The sequence below is a fragment of the Zootoca vivipara genome, chromosome 3 (genome assembly GCF_963506605.1).
Source record: "Zootoca vivipara chromosome 3, rZooViv1.1, whole genome shotgun sequence".
NCBI classification, from domain to species: domain Eukaryota; kingdom Metazoa; phylum Chordata; class Lepidosauria; order Squamata; family Lacertidae; genus Zootoca; species Zootoca vivipara.
In genome coordinates, this window is record NC_083278.1 from 59,416,859 (window position 1) to 59,435,622 (window position 18,764).

Genomic DNA, 18,764 nt, shown 5'->3' on the forward strand with positions numbered 1-18,764 from the left:
GTGTGAATTCCCAAAAACCATTATTTTGCTTTTATCAAAGTTCATGCACAATTTCATTCTGGGCAGATAGTCAATACAGGAATTTAGCAAACGTGTTTAGCCAATTCTTGTCTGTGAAAGCAAAATCTTATCAACTGTGTATAGGAGGGTGGGAATGCTTGATGCATTGAGTTTTCGGCTATGGGCGTCCACCTGTTTTAGTGAAGAAGTGAAGTTGTTAAGAAAAAGGTTAAAAAGAGAGGGAGAGAGTACACAGCCTTGCTTTACTCCTCGGTTTATAATGACAGGATCTGTCATTTCATTCCCTGGAGTTGTTCTTATACAACAGGTGTTCTTTGTATAAAGCTTTTTGATCAAGTAAAGTACCGAAATCTAGGTTCGGAACGCATTAAATTCGTAAGTAGAGGTACCACTGTAACACCATGCAGTTGCATAAAGTGGATTCCCCTGGCCTGCTCTGGATCTATGATGTTATTCTCATCAATCCAAGTACTGTAGTTAGTTTATTTAACAGATTTAGTTTAGCGTACAATTTACCGATGTTTGACAATAGACTTATTGGCCGATAGTTGGATGGCAGCTTTTTGTCACCCTTTTTAAAGACTGGGATAATTATAGATTGCTGCCATGATTTAGGCATAATTCCAGATCTATCACAGTGAAGAGTTCCGCTAGTATCGGAGCCCACCACTCTGACTTGGCTTTGATCACTTCAGATGGAATAGCATCAGGGCCAGCAGCCTGAAAAGGCACTTGCTGGCAGTGCCTTTTGTAAGATTCGGGGTGCTGTGACTCACCTCAAAGCACATGCCTCTGTAAAAGTAGTATATGCCATTGTGGCTTGGAATAAAGCCAACCTCTGCTGGTTCCAGCATGCCACTGGGTGATTTGCAATGGCATGTAAAAAATAATGTCTCCACAATTGCATCAGGCTTTACTCAGTTGTCCTGGGTGCAAACTGACTTTTGCTTGAAGTCACCACACCCTCTGTGATGGTGAGAACAGGCCATCTGTAATCCACAGCCACTGCCTGTGTTCTAATTATCTTGTCAATAACACCAACCCTCTGTTTTGTTTTGTTTTTAAAAAATTAAAAACATTTCCCAGTTTTATTAGCGTAATATAACTTTAATAATTTTTAAACGCTTCATTTATTTACAAATGCATACTGAAATTATTCTTTAAGAAGTCAAAAGCTATTTTATTTATTTTAAATTATGTTAACCTTTCCCTGCATAACCAATCCAAGGCATGCATGTCATTTTCTAATGAAACACTCCCATTTTAATGTATCAAAACTGTTTATTTAACTGACGTCTGTATGATACAAAAACCTGATCATTTAGTACAAGCAATTAGTAAAAACAGACTTTCTACTCTATAACATCTGAACATAAGCCATTAAGCAAAATAGCAAATTATGTGTCCCAAAAAATATCCCTAGTCTATACAAACCAAAAGCATCCCTCCCCCTCCACATTTAAGACACATTTTGTTGAATTTAAAACATTTGTTCCTACTGGGGGTAGGTTGTGGGGCATGAAGACTGGGCTCCACAAAACAGAGGACAATAACTGCTGTAGGAACTGAGGGGTACAAAAAGGAGCTATTTAAATCTTGCTATCCCATGGCAAATGGAAGGCTGACTCTACTTAATAAAATAAGTCTTATAATGAAAAACAATAAAAGAGTTTGCAAGTGTAAGGCATGCACTAATACTAAACTCCCTCTTCATTTCATTGATCATGTTAGGAGGTGCTCCAGATACAATTTTATCAAACAACTTCAGCACAGCTTCCAAGGCAGGTGAATGTATTGGACTCAAAACATCAATTTAAGAATGTGTCTGAGAAGGGGGAAAGCCCATGGCATGCTTAAGCGCCATTTCAACTGGTGACATAATGGCACTGCTATGTACATGAACACCCATCGGCTGATTATCAGCCTGGATTTATCTTTGGAGATGCCTTCGCTAACCAATACTCAAGGAAATGTCATGTTCTAGACCAATCCTCCAGATGCTCTTGGACTGTAACCCCCCCTCAGCAGCCACCAGCATGGCCAAGGGACAAGAATTTTGGGAATTGGGAGTCCAAAACATCCAGAAGGCACCAGGATGAGAAAGACTGTACCAAAAGATGGGTTTGGTCTTTGGAAGTGTATTCAGTGCTTTGACTTACCATGGGCGGAAGCAGGTGAAAATTCAAAGGAGCCAGTCTTTGTCATCACCTATCAAATTCCAAAATGACTGTGCAAGTTCTTAAAAGTGACGAGCAGTATCCAGTGCTGCAGTTCCACTGCTGCAATGTACTTCTGTAATGCAATGGAATTTCCTCCTCTGTCCCCTCCAGAAGAGGACACTCCAGAAAAGATTTTGGGAACACACAGGGGAAGGAGCCAGCAGAACTATGCATGCAGAGCACTGAATACAACTTATTGTTGACAGACTTCTGCATGAGTTACTCAAAAAAAATATTACGTGAACAGTCAAATGGTAACAGTCATGCTGAGTCTTACCTTCCTTAAGCTCTCTCCCTTCAAAAATAAAATACAAACCCACTCATTTTGTCTATTTTGATGTTTTGCAATGTTTGACAATAAGTACAACCATTTATTTAAAAAACAGTAAATATTTCAAACTTTAAACTTTTGTATATTTTGGTTGTGTGTTGCTATGTTTTGCGATTTACTGGTAACATACGTATGGTGAGGCAGCAATCACATTTCAGAGTGCATTAGTTTTTTCTTGAGAACTTATTTTTCTTTTTTATTAAGCAAATTATTCAACAGTGGATGGATTCGTTTGGACAATGAGAATTACAAAATACATCAAACAGCCATGTCTGAAGTTATAAATTGCAATATACATCTCTGCAAATACAAAAACCCCTGTAAAAAGGTATAAAACTGATATTCCAAACTCTTCTTAGTAATATACTTTAAAGCATGATGGCTGTCATGGTAAACATAGGTTTTATACATTTACAAAACATTTTAAGTATATGAAAGTGTACACATATTCCAATCAAGGTTTCCAGTCATAATAATCTTTTTTTAATAAAAAAAAATATTGTGTTCAAAATAGTACCACTTTAATCCTGTCCTGCATACAGCATTTAAAATCTGGACACTTTGAAAACCTAAAAATATTTGTCATCATCCAAGTTACAGAACCCAAATTGAAACACTTTTAAGTCGCACTAATTTTAGTTTGGGAACCCCAGGTTGCAATTCTATTGTCAGTAACTCAATGGGCTTACTTCAGAGTAAAGAGTTATAGGATTGTACTGCTAAGAGCATGCTTAACTCTCCTAGATGTGATCGAATATGGAGGAGCATCACCATAGATTTAAAAACCTGCAATATACTATCTCACTGCTTGATAATTGCCCATCTTATCTCTTATCATGCGATTATGGCTAGCTTTGTAAATCCAGCTTTTAGACATCTCTGGGAAAGCTACAGTTCTCATTTCATGGATATGGTATCCCTGTTGTGATTTTTCTGCCATAGGGCCTTTGGAGGGTAAGACTGGAAGCTGGCACACATTTTTTATTACTACTACCATTACTTCTGCTAGAGCACGTTAGTTTATGCAATTTATTTGTATCAAAAATGGTATTTCAAAACTCTTATATAAATATTTACGGGGAGGTCCCATTTAGCATGGATAAAATTATATTAGATATTGGGGGTAGGGATAGAAATGCAGCTCTAAAGCTTTCTTTCACCCTTAATTCACAACTGAGAAATGTAAAACATACAAAATATTTTACAGTGTTTGGAGATTGATTGGCATGGGGTGGGAGGAGATTGATGCAATTAATTTGAAAACCTACAGAATGCCAGCATGCATTATACTTGTGCATACAAAATGTTGCAATCCTTGCACTTGAATTTACTGTGGAGTAAGTAGTAACTATGTGAGCTCAGTAGTCATACTGGCTGAAACTCTTAAGCACTCCTTCTGGTGCAAGACTCACTGAAACTTTGCTTAGCTTAAAAGATTGTGTGCTAAATGTATAAATACTTATTCTGCACTTTTCCAAAGCATTCTCATAAGACACTATCTTGCTGTTAGTTTTTTTCTTCTAAAATCCACATCAGCCTGACATTACTGGATAAGGATCCTGCAAACCTAGATTCTAAGGGCTATGCTGGTCTTAAAGTGTAAAAAGAATTTACTCAGTGAAATATCAAAACATAGAAACAAACCACACAGAGACACATCTTACTTTCTTATGAGGTTATTAAAAGGAAACTTGTATTAACCATCAAAATGCAATTTATTCTTTATTCCTTGTAAAAACAGCAGCTGCCAGATCTCAAAATGGATACAAGACTAAAAACGAACTGTGAAATTTGGCTTAATTATTAGACAAAGCTAGGAATTCTATGTCAAATGAAAACAGGGCGATATAAGCATGCTCCTTCCCACAAGCCAGAAACGATATACTGTAGTTTTCTTTACTGAAAGCAATCTTTCCTACTAACTCTGTATCAAACGCGTTCGCCACTGCTGTAGATGGGGTAGGGTTTGATGTTGCCCAGGACTTCATCTTCCCAGTTGGGGAGGCAGCAGAAAAAGAAGGCACAGCCTATCACAATCACCGTGCTTGCCCAACCAAAGCCATAAGCCCAGCTGAACATGTTGCTTCCCGTCAATTGAATGTCCTCCACAAACATCACTGGATAGATGACCAGACCTATAATTTGGAAAGCAGCTGAATGGAAATAAAGTGAAGAAAAACGAATTAGGAGTTGAATTAATAACCTTTTGTACTAAGGAACTTATTTGGAGCTAACTGTATTCCTGTTAAATGTTTCATCAGTTACTCCTACAATTACAGACTGGTTGCAGCACCCTCACGCTGGGCATTCCAGAATCATTAACTATGTGTTATTTCTGAGCAGATGAAATAAAGAATGTTCAACTCAGTAATTGTCTTGCAAACTGGACACAATTAGCTTATCAACACCACAGACTCAAAATGGTTTTAACAGTCATTCCCCCTTCCAAGAGAACCTGGGGAAATGTTTGGGTTCTGTAATAGAGCATTCTTAGCACCTCAATACTACAGTTGCCAGGATTCTTTCTAGGATACTAGGAACTGGTGTGGGTTTGCAGCGTCAATAAGTTTCCACAGTAGTGCCTGAAGTTCCTAGCAGTCGTGGAAATTCTTCACATAACTGTGAATTTATCCACACACAAAACCCCTATATGTTGCAATATAAAAAGGAAGAAGGAATAATGGGGGTGTACAAAAACAGGAAAATATGTCAGCTGCCTCCACTTGAGGGTGCTGCATCTCAAGCAATGTCATGTAATGTACATGCATTTCCTGCTTTAGGAACACAATTCATTCCCTGAAAATTGTTTGTTAAGCGAGCATTCATATAATGTGTCCATGATTTCCATTCGCATAGCGAGTCAGCAATGTGCATTGATTACTATGGGGACATTTCTAATGCATTTCTGACCCCAGGAATCTGTGGTGCACATAGCAAGGTTTGGGTACTAATTCCTTGTGTTCAGATAAGTGAATTTTGCATAGCAAGCATTCCTAAAGCAGGACCTGTGTTTAAGGGTGCTAGCAGCGGCTTCAGCCTGGCATGCAAGTCATCCTGTGAACACGCATGTCTTGAGTCACCTCAACGCTAATACCTTAAAACACATATAAGACGTATCTGCCACTGAAAATCAAGATAATTTAGTTCCTAGAAACAACGACATTTGACTGCTAAAGTACATAATGATCCAGTTTGGCTGTAACAGTAAGCAATGGTTTATTAAGGCATGCATGAGCCTGGGGTTTATCTATTCACCCTCCTTGCTTGCTCCTCCAGGCCAAAGACCAAAAACTTTTACTTTCAGTTTCAAGTACATTTGCATCCAAGGCATTTAGTTAAAGCAGCCACTATGTTTTGCAGGCAGGTGCCTTTTCTGTAACTAGACCTAGGCAGCATGTGAATCTGCAGTGAAAACAAGTTACAAAAATTATCTCTGCTGCTACTTCTGCAATTGCAACAATCACAGAAACTGTAGCATTATGTACTTGTGTAGCAGTTGTTCACAGTCTTTATTGGCGGCTGGTCAAGATGGATTTGGTGCGGGGGAAAGTAGTCCCTATTTCACCCAACATGGAAAATGGTTCTCCTACAGAGGAGCTCTATAGGTCAGAATCTGAGACTAACAGAGGTTGTAATCAAAATTAACCTAAATGCTGATGGGAGTTTGGTGCCTTAAAACGTGTGTGTGTGTGTGTGTGTGTGTGTGTGTGTGTGTATGTGTGATGTTACAAATCTCAAATATGCATCCCTATATATTACAACCTTGATTACTTCTAGACTAACACAAACATAGTCACTACTGATTAGTTTTTGAAATGAGAACAAATTTTTCTCCAGGACCAAGAAGATTCTGGAAAATAAATCTAAGGCAAGTCACAATGTATTGAGTGTAAGCTCAGCATTTAAAATTGGTTTCTCTTAGATGCAGTCTTACCAACGACGAAGAGCAAACCTCCAATGCCTCGAACAAAGTTGAACCGTAGTATATCAATGGAAAAGGCTATGACTGCTAGGCAGAAACAGATGCAGAGGATGACAAAGCCAACAAGATATGTAGCAGCAGAAGCTCTTCCCCAACCTATGATTTAAAATAAAGAGGGGGAGAAAAAGAGAGGCTATTATACACACACACATATATATGAATTTAGAGCTTAGTGATGCATGCAGAGCACATATTTCACATTTTCTTCTGGTCTTTCCCCCTTTCCTGTTTACTAAGACCCTGTCCTTAAAGCTGACTTGAATTTTGCAAAATTTGAATGCAGCTCCAAGGTAACACAACTGTGAATAGAATGCACAACATGATTATTATTATTTTTTAGAGAAGGAAGGAGGACACGAATCCTGTTGGATTTATATACAAGCAGCAACCATTTTGTGTGGGGGTTTCATTCTTGACCCCCATGTGCATCGGCAGAGCATGCAAAAGCCTGCCCCAGCCCGTGGATCAGCAGCAATGAGTGTGTGTGTGACCATACATCAATCAGACACCTGTAAAATGGTTGCTGCCTGTCTATACTGATATATAGCCCAGAATCCTGTTTCTTCACATCGACCAACCTATGGAAAGGCCGCAAGCAGGACATAATGGCAACAGCCCTCTTGCACCAACGCCCTCCTGCAGCAACTGGTATTCAGATTCACTTTGATCACACTGCCTCCGATCAAAGAGATAACATGCAGTCATCATTACTCATAGCCTTATCCTCCATCAGCATCATATCATTATTGTACATTATGTTGCTTCTCTGGGCCCTGCTTAACTATCTAGGTCCATCCAGTGTTGCATATACCCTGTCTAAGACAGCCAGAAATTTAGAAAAAAGGATGACTTAGCTGTGCTTTAAGCTGGTAACGTGAACACAGCCTAAGCATGTGAGACAATGGATTTACATGACACTGGAGGCCAGTGGTAATAACATTCTATCATTTTATCAAAAGGTATTAAGAGAAGGAATGTATGGATTCAGTAATAATGTAGCAGCCAAAAAAACCTTAATTGCATTGAAAGTCCCAGATTTGAAGCTGTTCAGTTTTAATGAGACAGAAAATGCACATGTCAAGAAATGAGTCTAGATCCAGCCGGCTTCCTTAAATTAGAGCTGCAAGCTTTAATACAGGCCTGCATGTACATTTCTGTGCCCATGGACTTAGAAGCAAGTTCCACAGATAAAGGTACGTTCCCACCATAGGAACTATTCCTCCCCTAACACCACATACACCCTATCTAAATGTAGAGGGCACAAAAAAGGTCGTATAATGCCCAGCTTATACATAAGGCTACACCACAGTTTAGCATTATGTCTGAACCCTAAAGTGTGGTTAATCTGACATGCATTTAATAAGGACAAGCCAACTTCATAAGCAACGGTTTGAAGTTGGCTTGTTTCCACTAATCACAGTTAAAATTAACTGCAGTTTGTCCAGGTTTGGGTATCAGAACAAGCTGCAGTTAGCCCAAACTGGAAGTGACAGCTTCTAAAACCCTCACAAAGGTGTGCCAGAGGAAGAGAAGGTAGTGTTCAAGCCCAAGACTCAATCCTATTATGCTAAACCAAGTATTATTATTACATATGGATTATCATTGTTATCTATATACTGCTTAATGCCAAAATAGGCTTCTAAGCAATTGGATGGCATAGGAGAGCACCTCTTAGCTTGTGTTGCACATTTCTGTTCACACATCTTTAAAGGCATACCGCTTAATTGCATTTGTTCCAAATTGTCTCTAAGGATGATATAACCCTTAACCATTGTTAAATCTGGAAGGGAAAGATATAAACTAAAAAGAGGTGGAGAGAGGAAGTGACTGATCCCACAGCTTGCCTCGAGTTTCAGTGCTTTAACCATGGCCATCAGCTTGAGCAGTCCTTAAATAATCCTGCGTTCTTCCTGCTGTGTCTCAGAATTAAATCAGACGCAAGGGTTAGTAACAGGCAATTATTTAATAAATAAGAGGAGGACAAAGTAGGTTCGGCTATGTAGGTCTATGATGAATCCACTGATTAGAACAGTTTATAGCTATAAAGATGCTTCACACACAATAATTCAGGAAACTCTTAATTATAAGGCTTCTTTGTACCTCAAATGATTGTGAATGCTGTGTCTGTATGTTTGTGGTCCTGGGGAGATTGGAAAAGCTAATATGAAAACACCCAAGTAGTTGGGCTTGTTAAACTTTGATCCTGATCATAATTGTTACAGTGATGGCGCAACAGTAATAATAGACATAATTATTATCATTCCAGCAAGCAAGCCACTCCTAAAATCTCTATGTCTATTCAGGGCTCAGTCATTTATTTTTATATGATCACATGCCTTTGCCTCTGTACATTTTCCCTACCTTTCCTTGGCTTGAATAACCCTCTTCAGGAAGCATCATGCTTCACTGGAAACTCAATATGTCAGACAGGAGTGGGGCTGTGCTGAATTGCCCCATGCCACATCATGTCACCTACAAACTCCCCTGCCTGTGCCTCACATACACTTGTGGTCTCAAGAGGTCAGCCTTCGAGTATTCAGCTGCATATGAGAAAGCAGTCTCCCAGCAGACATCTCCACAGAAATGATTACCTGGCACAGGTGATGCAGGGTGCAGAGGGCCTTCTCAGCCCTGCTCCTCTTCATGTGCTGAATTTACATAAGAGTATAATGCCTGAATATAGGGACCCAGGTGGCACTGTGGGTTAAACCACAGAGTCTAGGGCTTGCTGATCAGAAGGACCGGCGGTTCGAATCCCTGCAATGGGGTGAGCTCCTGTTGCTCGGTCCCAGCTCCTGCCCACCTAGCAGTTCGAAAGCACATGAAAGTGCAAGTAGATAAATAGGGACTGCTCCGGCGAGAAGGTAAATGGCGTTTCCGTGCGCTGCTCTGGTTCACCAGAAGCAGCTTTGTCATGCTGGCCACATGACCTGGAAGCTGTCTGCAGACAAACGCCGGCTCCCTCGGCCTATAGAGTGAGAAGAGTGCCGCAACCCCAGAGTTGGACACGACTGGACCTGATGGTCAGAGGCCCCTTTACCTTATAATGCCTGAATAGGTCAGCGGTTCAAATCCCTGCAATGGGGTGAGCTCCCGTTGCTCGGTCCCAGCTCCTGCCAACCTAGCAGTTCGAAAGCACGTCAAAGTGCAAGTAGATAAAGAGGTATCGCTCCGGCAGGAAGGTAAACGCCGTTTCCGTGTGCTGCTCTGGTTCGCCAGAAGTGGCTTAGTCATGCTGGCCACATGACTTGGAAGCTGTACGCCAGTTCCCTCGGCCAATAAAGTGAGATGAGTGCTGCAACCCCAGAGTCAGTCATGACTGGACCCAATGGTCAGGGGTCCCTTTACCTTTATAATGCCTGAATAGGCAAGTGCTAACCATGGTTAACATTATGATTCTACTCCTTCCTAATCAGGGTTTGCTAACCAAACTGGTTAAGAGGGGGTACTCTTAAGTATTAACTGTGATTAATATTGTTGACATAATGCTTAACCACAGTTTAGAGTTGCCCTGCCCAGCTGCAAGGGGAACAATAGCTAAATATATATTTTTCTATTGATGGGAGTTAATTCTGAGGGGGAAATATAGCCATACAGTACAGCCAAACTTTTAGAAGACATCTGAAGGCAGCCCAGTTTAGGGAAGCTTTTAATGTTTAACAGACCATTGTATTTTAATATTTTGTTGGAAGCCGCCCAGAGTGGCTGGGGAAACCTAGCCAGATGGACGGGGTATAAATAAATTTATTATTATTATTATTATTAATTATTATTATTATTATTATTATTATTGGAAAGAAACTTGCCCGGTTTCTTCCCCATTTCTGTACCCCATGCAAAAAGCTCCCCTGGGGAAAGAGACTCATGATTCCAAAGTTAAGTCTAATTTGGTTCTCAGACAAACCTGAGTGAAGACGCTGGCAATTTAGAAATCATTACAAGCAGAGGTTTCCCCTCCCCCTTCATATGGAGGGTGTGGCTCTTTTCCACTCACAACCTGCAAGTACAAGCTTGATCATGAAGCTGCAGCCAAGGATGGTTTGTAACAACAAGCATTCTTTCTTGAAGTTAAGCTTCTTTATACAGTACTTGGGAAGGGTGGGGAAGAAGCACTAGCAGAGAAGGAGTTCAACCAGAAATCTCTCACACCACCACCATTCTGTGCTACTGCTTCACACGGCGTTCGTTGCCATATTTTAACAAAGAAACTGTAATGGCAAGCAGCAGGTTTCTACGGCAATCTTACCAACTAACTTGTTTATTCTGACAAGTCAATCTTAGTGAGGAGAGAGATTTGACTGCCATCCAGTTCCAACGAATTTGAAGCACACCACCCTCATTTGGAAAGCAGTATTTCTAAAAATCCACACATGTTCTAAGTCGGTACATAATAGATATGCTGAGGGAAATGACCTGAGAATACGTACCAGTCTCTCTAACAATCCAATCTACCTGGCTGGCACAACAGCCTAACTTCTTCATTTCATAGCAGCTACCTGTCATGTTTTAAGCATCCTCACTATGCATGGTAGGAACTGCTTCCCACCCCATAGTTTTCCGTACCTAGAAACTGGAAGATACTTCTAGTCTACTCTAGGTTCCAGTAGACTAGAAATATCTTCCAGTTCTCACCATTTACTTCCGCCTTCCTGACCTGTTGAAGGTGCCAACGCAACATAATATTTCCTATGAAAAATTGACAGCTTCCAAACCACGTGGGTGAACCTTGCTAGCAAGTTGTGTTTTGGGAGCTATCTACTTTAAAGAGTACAAACTGGATCACATGCAATTCCGCTTTCAATACTGCTTGTGCCTGTAAAGGTTACACTGCTTCATTTCCAGTCAGTGCATATACTGTAACTTCTTGGTAAAATCTGGCAACTTTTTATATCACACATCTTCTGGTTTATTTTTGTTCCACTTTTGCTACATTATAGCCCCTCTGGATAGCAATAATGTGGTAGTTTGTGGGGACACATCACAGAACAAACTAGAGTGGAACACACGCCAAGAACATGTTGCAGGATGCACCCACAATAAAACACCAGTCTGGAGGGCCCAGGGTAAATTGGGAAGTGATGGCAGGAGAAATGGGAAAATCTAGTTTGGTTGCAGCATAACAGCAGCTGGACATCTTCACACATGCCTCTAATAATGTATATGAAAGAGTCTAAAAATGTCTTCCTTTAGAAAAGAAGCAAGTTAAGATGATACTTTATCCAGCAGCATCAACATTTTTGTTTTTATTTTAAAAAGAACTTATTTAATATCAGTATCTGAAGAAGTGTGCATGCACACGAAAGCTCATACCTATGACAAACTTAGTTGGTCTCTAAGGTGCTACTGGAAGGAATTTTTTTTAATATTCAAACTGTAAGCTCCCTATAAAAGGTTCCAACCCAGCACAGTTTTTTAAGCATAAGTGGAAAAGTGCCTCAAGATACGTTTAGGTACAGCTTGCAACTTAAAATAAACGAGGCTCTCATACAAATAAGCTGCTGCAATTAAATCTGCAGTAGTCTGCTTGAGCAGATGGGTTATGGCATACTGTAGAGACAAAGTGCAGCTGTGACCCTTTTTAACTTAGCAACAAAACAGCACAATAGGAGCGGTCTTATCTATGCTTCTCTAGCATTGATATGGTTGCTTGTCTATAACCGTCAACTGTGTACAGAGAGCCAACAAATGTATAGTTTGCACATCCCTAAGTAGAGTTCTGACCTTCATCTGAACATGTTTAGGGTAGGGCAAGGGCTTGCCACTCCCCATGAGTGTCAGTAAGGAGGCAGTAGGTGTGAAAGATGATCCCAGATTTAATTTTTAAAAAGCCAAGTCTCTACTCCTTCTACAACCCAAGATAAGATGAAAAAAATGGAGGCGGGATTATGGTTATTATTATTATTATTATTATTATTATTATTATTACCCTGCCCATCTGGCTGGGTTTTCCCAGCCACTCTAGGCAGCTTACAGAATATATACAACATAATAAAGCATCAAACATTAAAAACTTCCTGATACAGGGCTGCCTTCAGATGTCTTCTAAAAGTTGTATAGTTCTTTATCTCCTTGACGTCTGAAGTGAGGGCGGCCTTTCAGTGTTTTTAAGCAATGAATGAAGTGATGAAAATGAGTTCTGTTTCCTGATGTTCATTGTTAAAGCTTTTTTTGGTCTTGCCTGGTGAATATGTGATTTGTGCCTCTTAGACAACAATTCAGAAATCTAGGGATTCAGTATAGCTGTGACTTGACAGTAGTCAAAAACAAATTGTGAAGACAACAATTCATGATCTTTCTAACTCAGCTTTATATTTAAGATATTTCTAAAATGGGCTTTCCACCCCACACGCCACTGCTGAATTTGTAAAACATTTTAAAATGTCCACTAAAAGCAATTTAAAATGTATCTGCCAATGCAGGAAAAAGTCCATCATTATTATACCCATATTGCAGGGAGCAATTGTATGGCTCAGAGTATGGGTCATGGCAGCCTGGTAAAACACCCCAACGTCATTATATCCTTTTTGCTGCTGGCGTGGGGAGCATAGCTGCCAAGTTATCCCTTTTTTACAGGGATTTTCCCTTATGCTGAATAGGCTTCCTCGTGAGAAAAGGGAAAACTTGGCAGCTATGGTGGGGAGTTGCAACAGTCCACTTTTACCTAGTTTCCTGGCATGCTTCCCCTCCCGCACCCCCCAAAAGAAGTGCAGCAGTAACACAACTACGAGACCATTTCTTGTTTTCACTCCATTATAAGGATTGACACCTTACCCTGCACTTCTCCCACAGCAGCCATTTTCAATGGACGGAAGGTAAAATCGTGTAAGGATCCTGCTTTTAAGGGCCACACTAAGTAGCAATAAGGTTTTTCTGTTCCTAAAATCCAAGTGTTCACTGTTATATTAGTTCCTGGGCACCATACAACACCCCCTCCCAATAACGTATTACAAAGACTGTAAAATCTGGATTTATTTCGTTTTAGTTATTTTTGTTCAGTGAGAGTTGAACTTCTTGCATGACTTCCTTCTATGCCCCCAATCTGAAGAATCAGAAACAGCTCTGCAGAGTCTGGTATTCAAAGAAGAAAGTCTCATAAGGCCTCCGTCAGTCACACATATAGTTGGATTGCGGCCTATGTATATGGCTGACATTTACTGCATTATACCCAAAGGAATAACTGTTACCTGCTATTTGTGCCTATTCTGCTGACAGAATGCAGCTTGTTTTTCTTGAATGCTAAATTTTACATTTTCCCAAGACCAATTAGCATGTTCACAGTCAGCATATAAAAATTCTGAACGTTTTTACATGCTTTGAAAGAGTAATACACTACTTAGTGAGAAAGTGTTGATTTTAGAGCAGAAGTAAACCTGTACCGGTATATGGAAAGTCATGTTCCAAAAATATTCTGACAGGTCGAGCCACCAAGCAACTCAGAAGCTGCCATGCGAGGATCCTTGTCACGCAACGGACATCTTGTGCACTTCAAACAAGCAGGCAACAATGCTGCGGGACAAGTCTTCTCAAAATTAAACAAAATAGCATTTGATAGGGTGAAAGGTGTGGCCTCATCCAAGGCCCTTTGAAGTGAAGAGAATGATCGTACAAGGCACTGGCGTAATTGAATAATGTCCTCTTCTTTTGTTGAAGTCTAGTTCTCATTACACATCAAAACAGTTAACTGAGCAATCTGAGAGCATGTAAGGCGTTGCTTTTTTTAATTCTTATCCCTGCCTCTCCCGCAGGTCCTAGCAGAGTTTAGGCAACACTCCCTGTTGCCTAATTCAGTGCCAGCCCAGTCCTATTCCATCTGACCCAGGCTCACCAAGTCCCAAACTTTCTTCCACCGGGATCGGATAGTTACAGTTTTAGTTTAACAACCACAAATATGCCAACGCTTCTCACAACTCCAGGCCCAGGGACGAGTAGCATTTCCTTAACAGCAGGCAACATTGGCAAAGGCGACCTTTGTACAATGCATCCTGCGCCTCTTACCGGTGCATTTTCAGACACCAGTTTAGCCGGAACTGATAATTTAGATTCCACCCCCTCCCCTTCCCCAGTTATTTCAATGCCTGGTTGTGCATGGATGGGTCCAGTCCCTGTGAGGCCCATAACCAGCCCATGCCCCCGATTTCGGATACTCACTATAATCCATCAGGGATCTGCACTCCCAGTTCAAATCATTTTCGCTCGTTTTCTGGCAGTCCGACCAGAGAGAGGCTTTGCGCACATAAGGCTCTTCGGCAGACTCGAGCCACCCCCTGCCAGACAAGGCGATGATGCCCAAGATGATAGCTAAGCCCAAGAGAAGGGGCAGGAGCCACCGGCACCTCCAGCAGGCCAAGCCGCAGCGAACCATGTTGTGCAAAAGAGGAAAAAAGCGGAGAGGAGAAGGAGGAGGAGAAGCTCCCTTGGACTGGGCCGGTGCGCGCGCGCGAGGCCGCTTTTAGGAGTTGGGCGCCTTTTAATCTCCTGGCAGGGAGGAGAGAGCCGCGCCTAGATTCCAGACACCGAGGAGAGCAGGGGCAGCGGCGGCGGCGGCAACCTGTTGAGCCAGAGAGAAACTTGGCTGGTAAACAAACCTGGCTTCCAAGTACACTCCCAGGTTTTTAACCCTTCGCTGGCAAGCACCGCGGGGCGTGTTTGCTAAAGCTCAGCACGGCGAATGTTGTTCGAGGGAAGAAGATTCGAACTCGCTGCCAAAGCGCTGATCTTGGTTTGAGGCGACCCCGCCTGGCGGATACACACGGCAGCAGGCCCATTCCGGAAGTAAGGCCCACGGAAAGGCGCACTCTTTTCCCTGAGAAGCACTCCGTTTGCAATCAATATTGACTTCCAGATAAATGTCACAGAATCATAGAATTGTAGACTTGGAAGGGACCACGAGCATTTTCTAGTCCAGTGGTTCCCATCCTTTTTTTGGCCAAGCCCCACCTAAGTATCTCTAAAATCCTGATGCGCCCCCCCCATGACATGTAATTCTTATTATTCAAAAAGTGATCTCCTATTCACGTGGAGGAAGCCTAAAAGGCCATTCACCGTTAATAACTCATTCTCAAATTGCCCCTCTTAAAAATCAATGCCCCACGTTGGGAACCATGGGTCTTGTCCAGCCCACTGCAATGCAAGAATCTTTCACCCAACCTGAGGCTTGAACTCACAACCCTGAGGTGCTAAGAGTCTCCTGCTGCACTGACTGAACTACCCTTCCTTAAGAGCAAGCTGCATCATAGCTGCCAACTTTTCGCTTTTCTCGCGAGGAAGCCTATTCAGCATAAGGGAAAATCCCTGTAAAAAAGGGATAACTTGGCAGGTATGCTGCATCCAGTTGTACCTTGGACGTCAAACAGAATCCGTGCATCAGGCAGGCAGAGCAAAGGCAACATCCCCCTTCCTCCACCATTAACAAATCTCTCAGACAGCTTTCCGTAATCTCTCCATCTTTCGTACATTCCTAACCCATGTAGTCACCTTTTCAGCCTGGACTATCCAGCCCATACTCCCTAACCTTTAAAAGGTTTTGGGTTCAGTGAGCCTAAGCCAGGGGTCAGCAAACTTTTTCAGCAGGGGGCCGGTCCACTGTCCCTCAGACCTTGTGGGGGGCCGGACTATATTTTGGGGGGGAAATGAACGAATTCCTATGCCCCACAAATTACCCAGAGATGCATTTTAAATAAAAGCACACATTGTACTCATGTAAAAACACCAGGCAGGCCCCACAAATAACCCAGAGCTGCATTTTAAATAAAAGGACACATTCTACTCATGTAAAAGCATGCTGATTTCCGGACTGTCCGCAGGCCGGATTTAGAAGGCGATTGGGCTGCATCCGGCCCCCGGGCCTTAGTTTGGAAACCCATGGCCTAAGCCTTCCCCCAACCTGGTGCCTTTCATATGTTTTCGGATTACAACTCCAGCCACCTGGGACTGGTGGGAATTGTAGTCCCAAACATCTGGAGCGAACCAGATTTTGGAAGACTTGTCATCTAATTTGAGCTTGTCTGTTTATTGGCCATGTTTTCATGTCAAGCTAAATCCACATTTTACCATGAAGGCAACGAGTCTAATCTCTCCCTCTGCTTCTCGCAACCAGTACTGATGCGCTCCTTATAGAAGAAATTGGGAATTTTCCCTTTCTAATTCCCTTCACTGCAACTTAGCATGTTGTCTGAACTGTAAACTGTGCTTGATGTTAACTGGTTTGTTTTAAAAAGCCACCTTTATAACCCACGATTTCAACTTGGATTGTTTCAAACAAACCATAGTTAACATTAACCAGGAGCACTTAGGCAAGATTTTATGTAGCTCACAAATTTAGAATTTATTTTTGATCTCATTGCAATGGACAACTACAAATTATATTTGATAGGGCCTCCACCTTAAAATGATTTCCCTTAACACCTCTTTTGTGCTTTTTAGATACCTACTGATCTGAATTTCAAGAAGAGAGCATTGCCTAGAGCATTGCCAGTACAGAATTTGGAACATTCCAAAATATCAGATGCAAAGTTGGCTTGCAAATGCCTGTACTAAGCATGGCTATATTAAAATTTCACACAATATGTAAGATTTTGCACATGCCTGTCACAGCACCTCACCTATTCTTTCTCAAATGGGGATGAAACTAAACAGACTTAGTTTAAACGGTGACTCTGCACAGAAAAAATGCATTTAGAGAACTCACTCCTGTCTGGTCCCTTGTATGTTTCCCTTCATTCCTTGTTTTAAATACCTCAGTCCTGCATTTTTTTTAAAAAAAACAAAACTTCCCTAATGTGTTTCCATGTGCTGCTCTGGTTTGCCAGAAGCGGCTTTGTTATGCTGGCCACATGACCTGGAAGCTGTATGCTGGCTCCCTCAGCCAATAAAGCGAGATGAGCGTCGCAACCCCAGAGTCGGTCACGACTGGACCTAATGGTCAGGGGTCCCTTTACCTTTACCTTTAATGCGGGGGGGGGGGCTTCAATGTAGTACAACTGTTGAGTAGAGGCATGAGGAGAGTCAGGGAGCATCAGGCACCTAGCTTCTCCTGGGAATCAGTGCCAGATCTACAGATATTGCCGTAGGGGACAAAGGTCTGCACTGCTAGAGGCACCTGCCCTTTCTTGCCCCCCAGCCAACAGTCAGTAGCTCTTGACCTTTTTGTGGACTTTTCTGTCTGATGCTCCCTTCTCCTTCCTGTCTGATTACCCTCTCCCTGACATCAGTTCCAGATCACTCTGGACCATCCAACCCAACCTGCAAAGACATGTGGCTGTCTCAACTCAATTTGACCAATGCCCAAATCCGTCTGAAGAGGCCCGATTTGGCCTGGGACTTGGCAGAATCCAGTGCACAGCCCTACTGGCTACGTTCTACAAATTCAATATTTTATTACTCCTGCACCTGTAGGTTAGACCTTGGCACCTTCCAGATGTGGATATAATCCCAAAGGAGCCCAGGGAGGATTGTCTGCTGCTGAATTTTATCAAGTGGAACCTGCAACAAAATGTTGCCTTATATCCTCGCCACCCACTGATGCCATGTGGGACTTCTTTCCAAGGCTCCTCCAGCCACCAGGGAGTGTGTGCAATCTCCATTCTGAACTTGATAAGGAAGTGAAAGAAGAATTGGGCTCCCCTGAGCCTGTCATTAGGTAAGGAAAAACAAGATACACAGCTGCCTGCTATGCATTTCAGTGCACGTCAAATTTGGCCCTCAGGCTCTTTGTGTGTATGAGAAACACTAACCTTCCTGTAACTGGTATCTGACGAAGTGTGCATGCACATGAAAGCTCATACCAAAATAAAAACTTAGTTGGTCTTTAAGGTGCTAGTGAAGGATTTTTTTTATTTTGTTTCGACTCAGACCAACACGGCTACCTACCTGTAACTTCCTGTAACTGGTTTTTGATCAGCATGCTGGAGTAACACTTATTCAATTCATTATTCTGAATCAGATGCTTTTAAATTTGGTTTTGAAGACACACTTGACTTGTGATCTTGGAGCGTTTTATCTTTACCTCTTAACACAAATGATGGCTTTGTGGCTTTAAAAATAAAACTGACCCAACTTGCTTACTGTGCAGTGGGTGGGTGCACAATCTCACTTCTGATCAGATTGCAGTGGGGGAGTGAAGAGATAAGTCTCCTGTCTCTGTCTTCTTATGGACTGGGTTCCCCAGTATTTGTAATTACTGTGTTTAAGGAATACCAAGATACATAACTGC

General features: G+C 41.8%; 1 protein-coding gene across 1 annotated transcript; it reads right to left on the reverse strand.

Moving 5' to 3' along the window:
* Positions 1–1,734: 1,734 nt before the first annotated feature.
* LOC118082064 (p53 apoptosis effector related to PMP-22) lies at positions 1,735–15,127 on the reverse strand. The gene is made up of 3 exons (XM_035108885.2): positions 14,702–15,127; positions 6,506–6,649; positions 1,735–4,724 (listed from the first exon to the last, which is right to left on the reverse strand). The coding sequence occupies exons 1-3, from the start codon at positions 14,913–14,915 to the stop codon at positions 4,501–4,503; spliced, it is 582 nt and encodes a 193-aa protein (XP_034964776.1). The 5' UTR covers positions 14,916–15,127; the 3' UTR covers positions 1,735–4,500.
* Between the last annotated feature and the right edge of the window lie 3,637 nt (positions 15,128–18,764).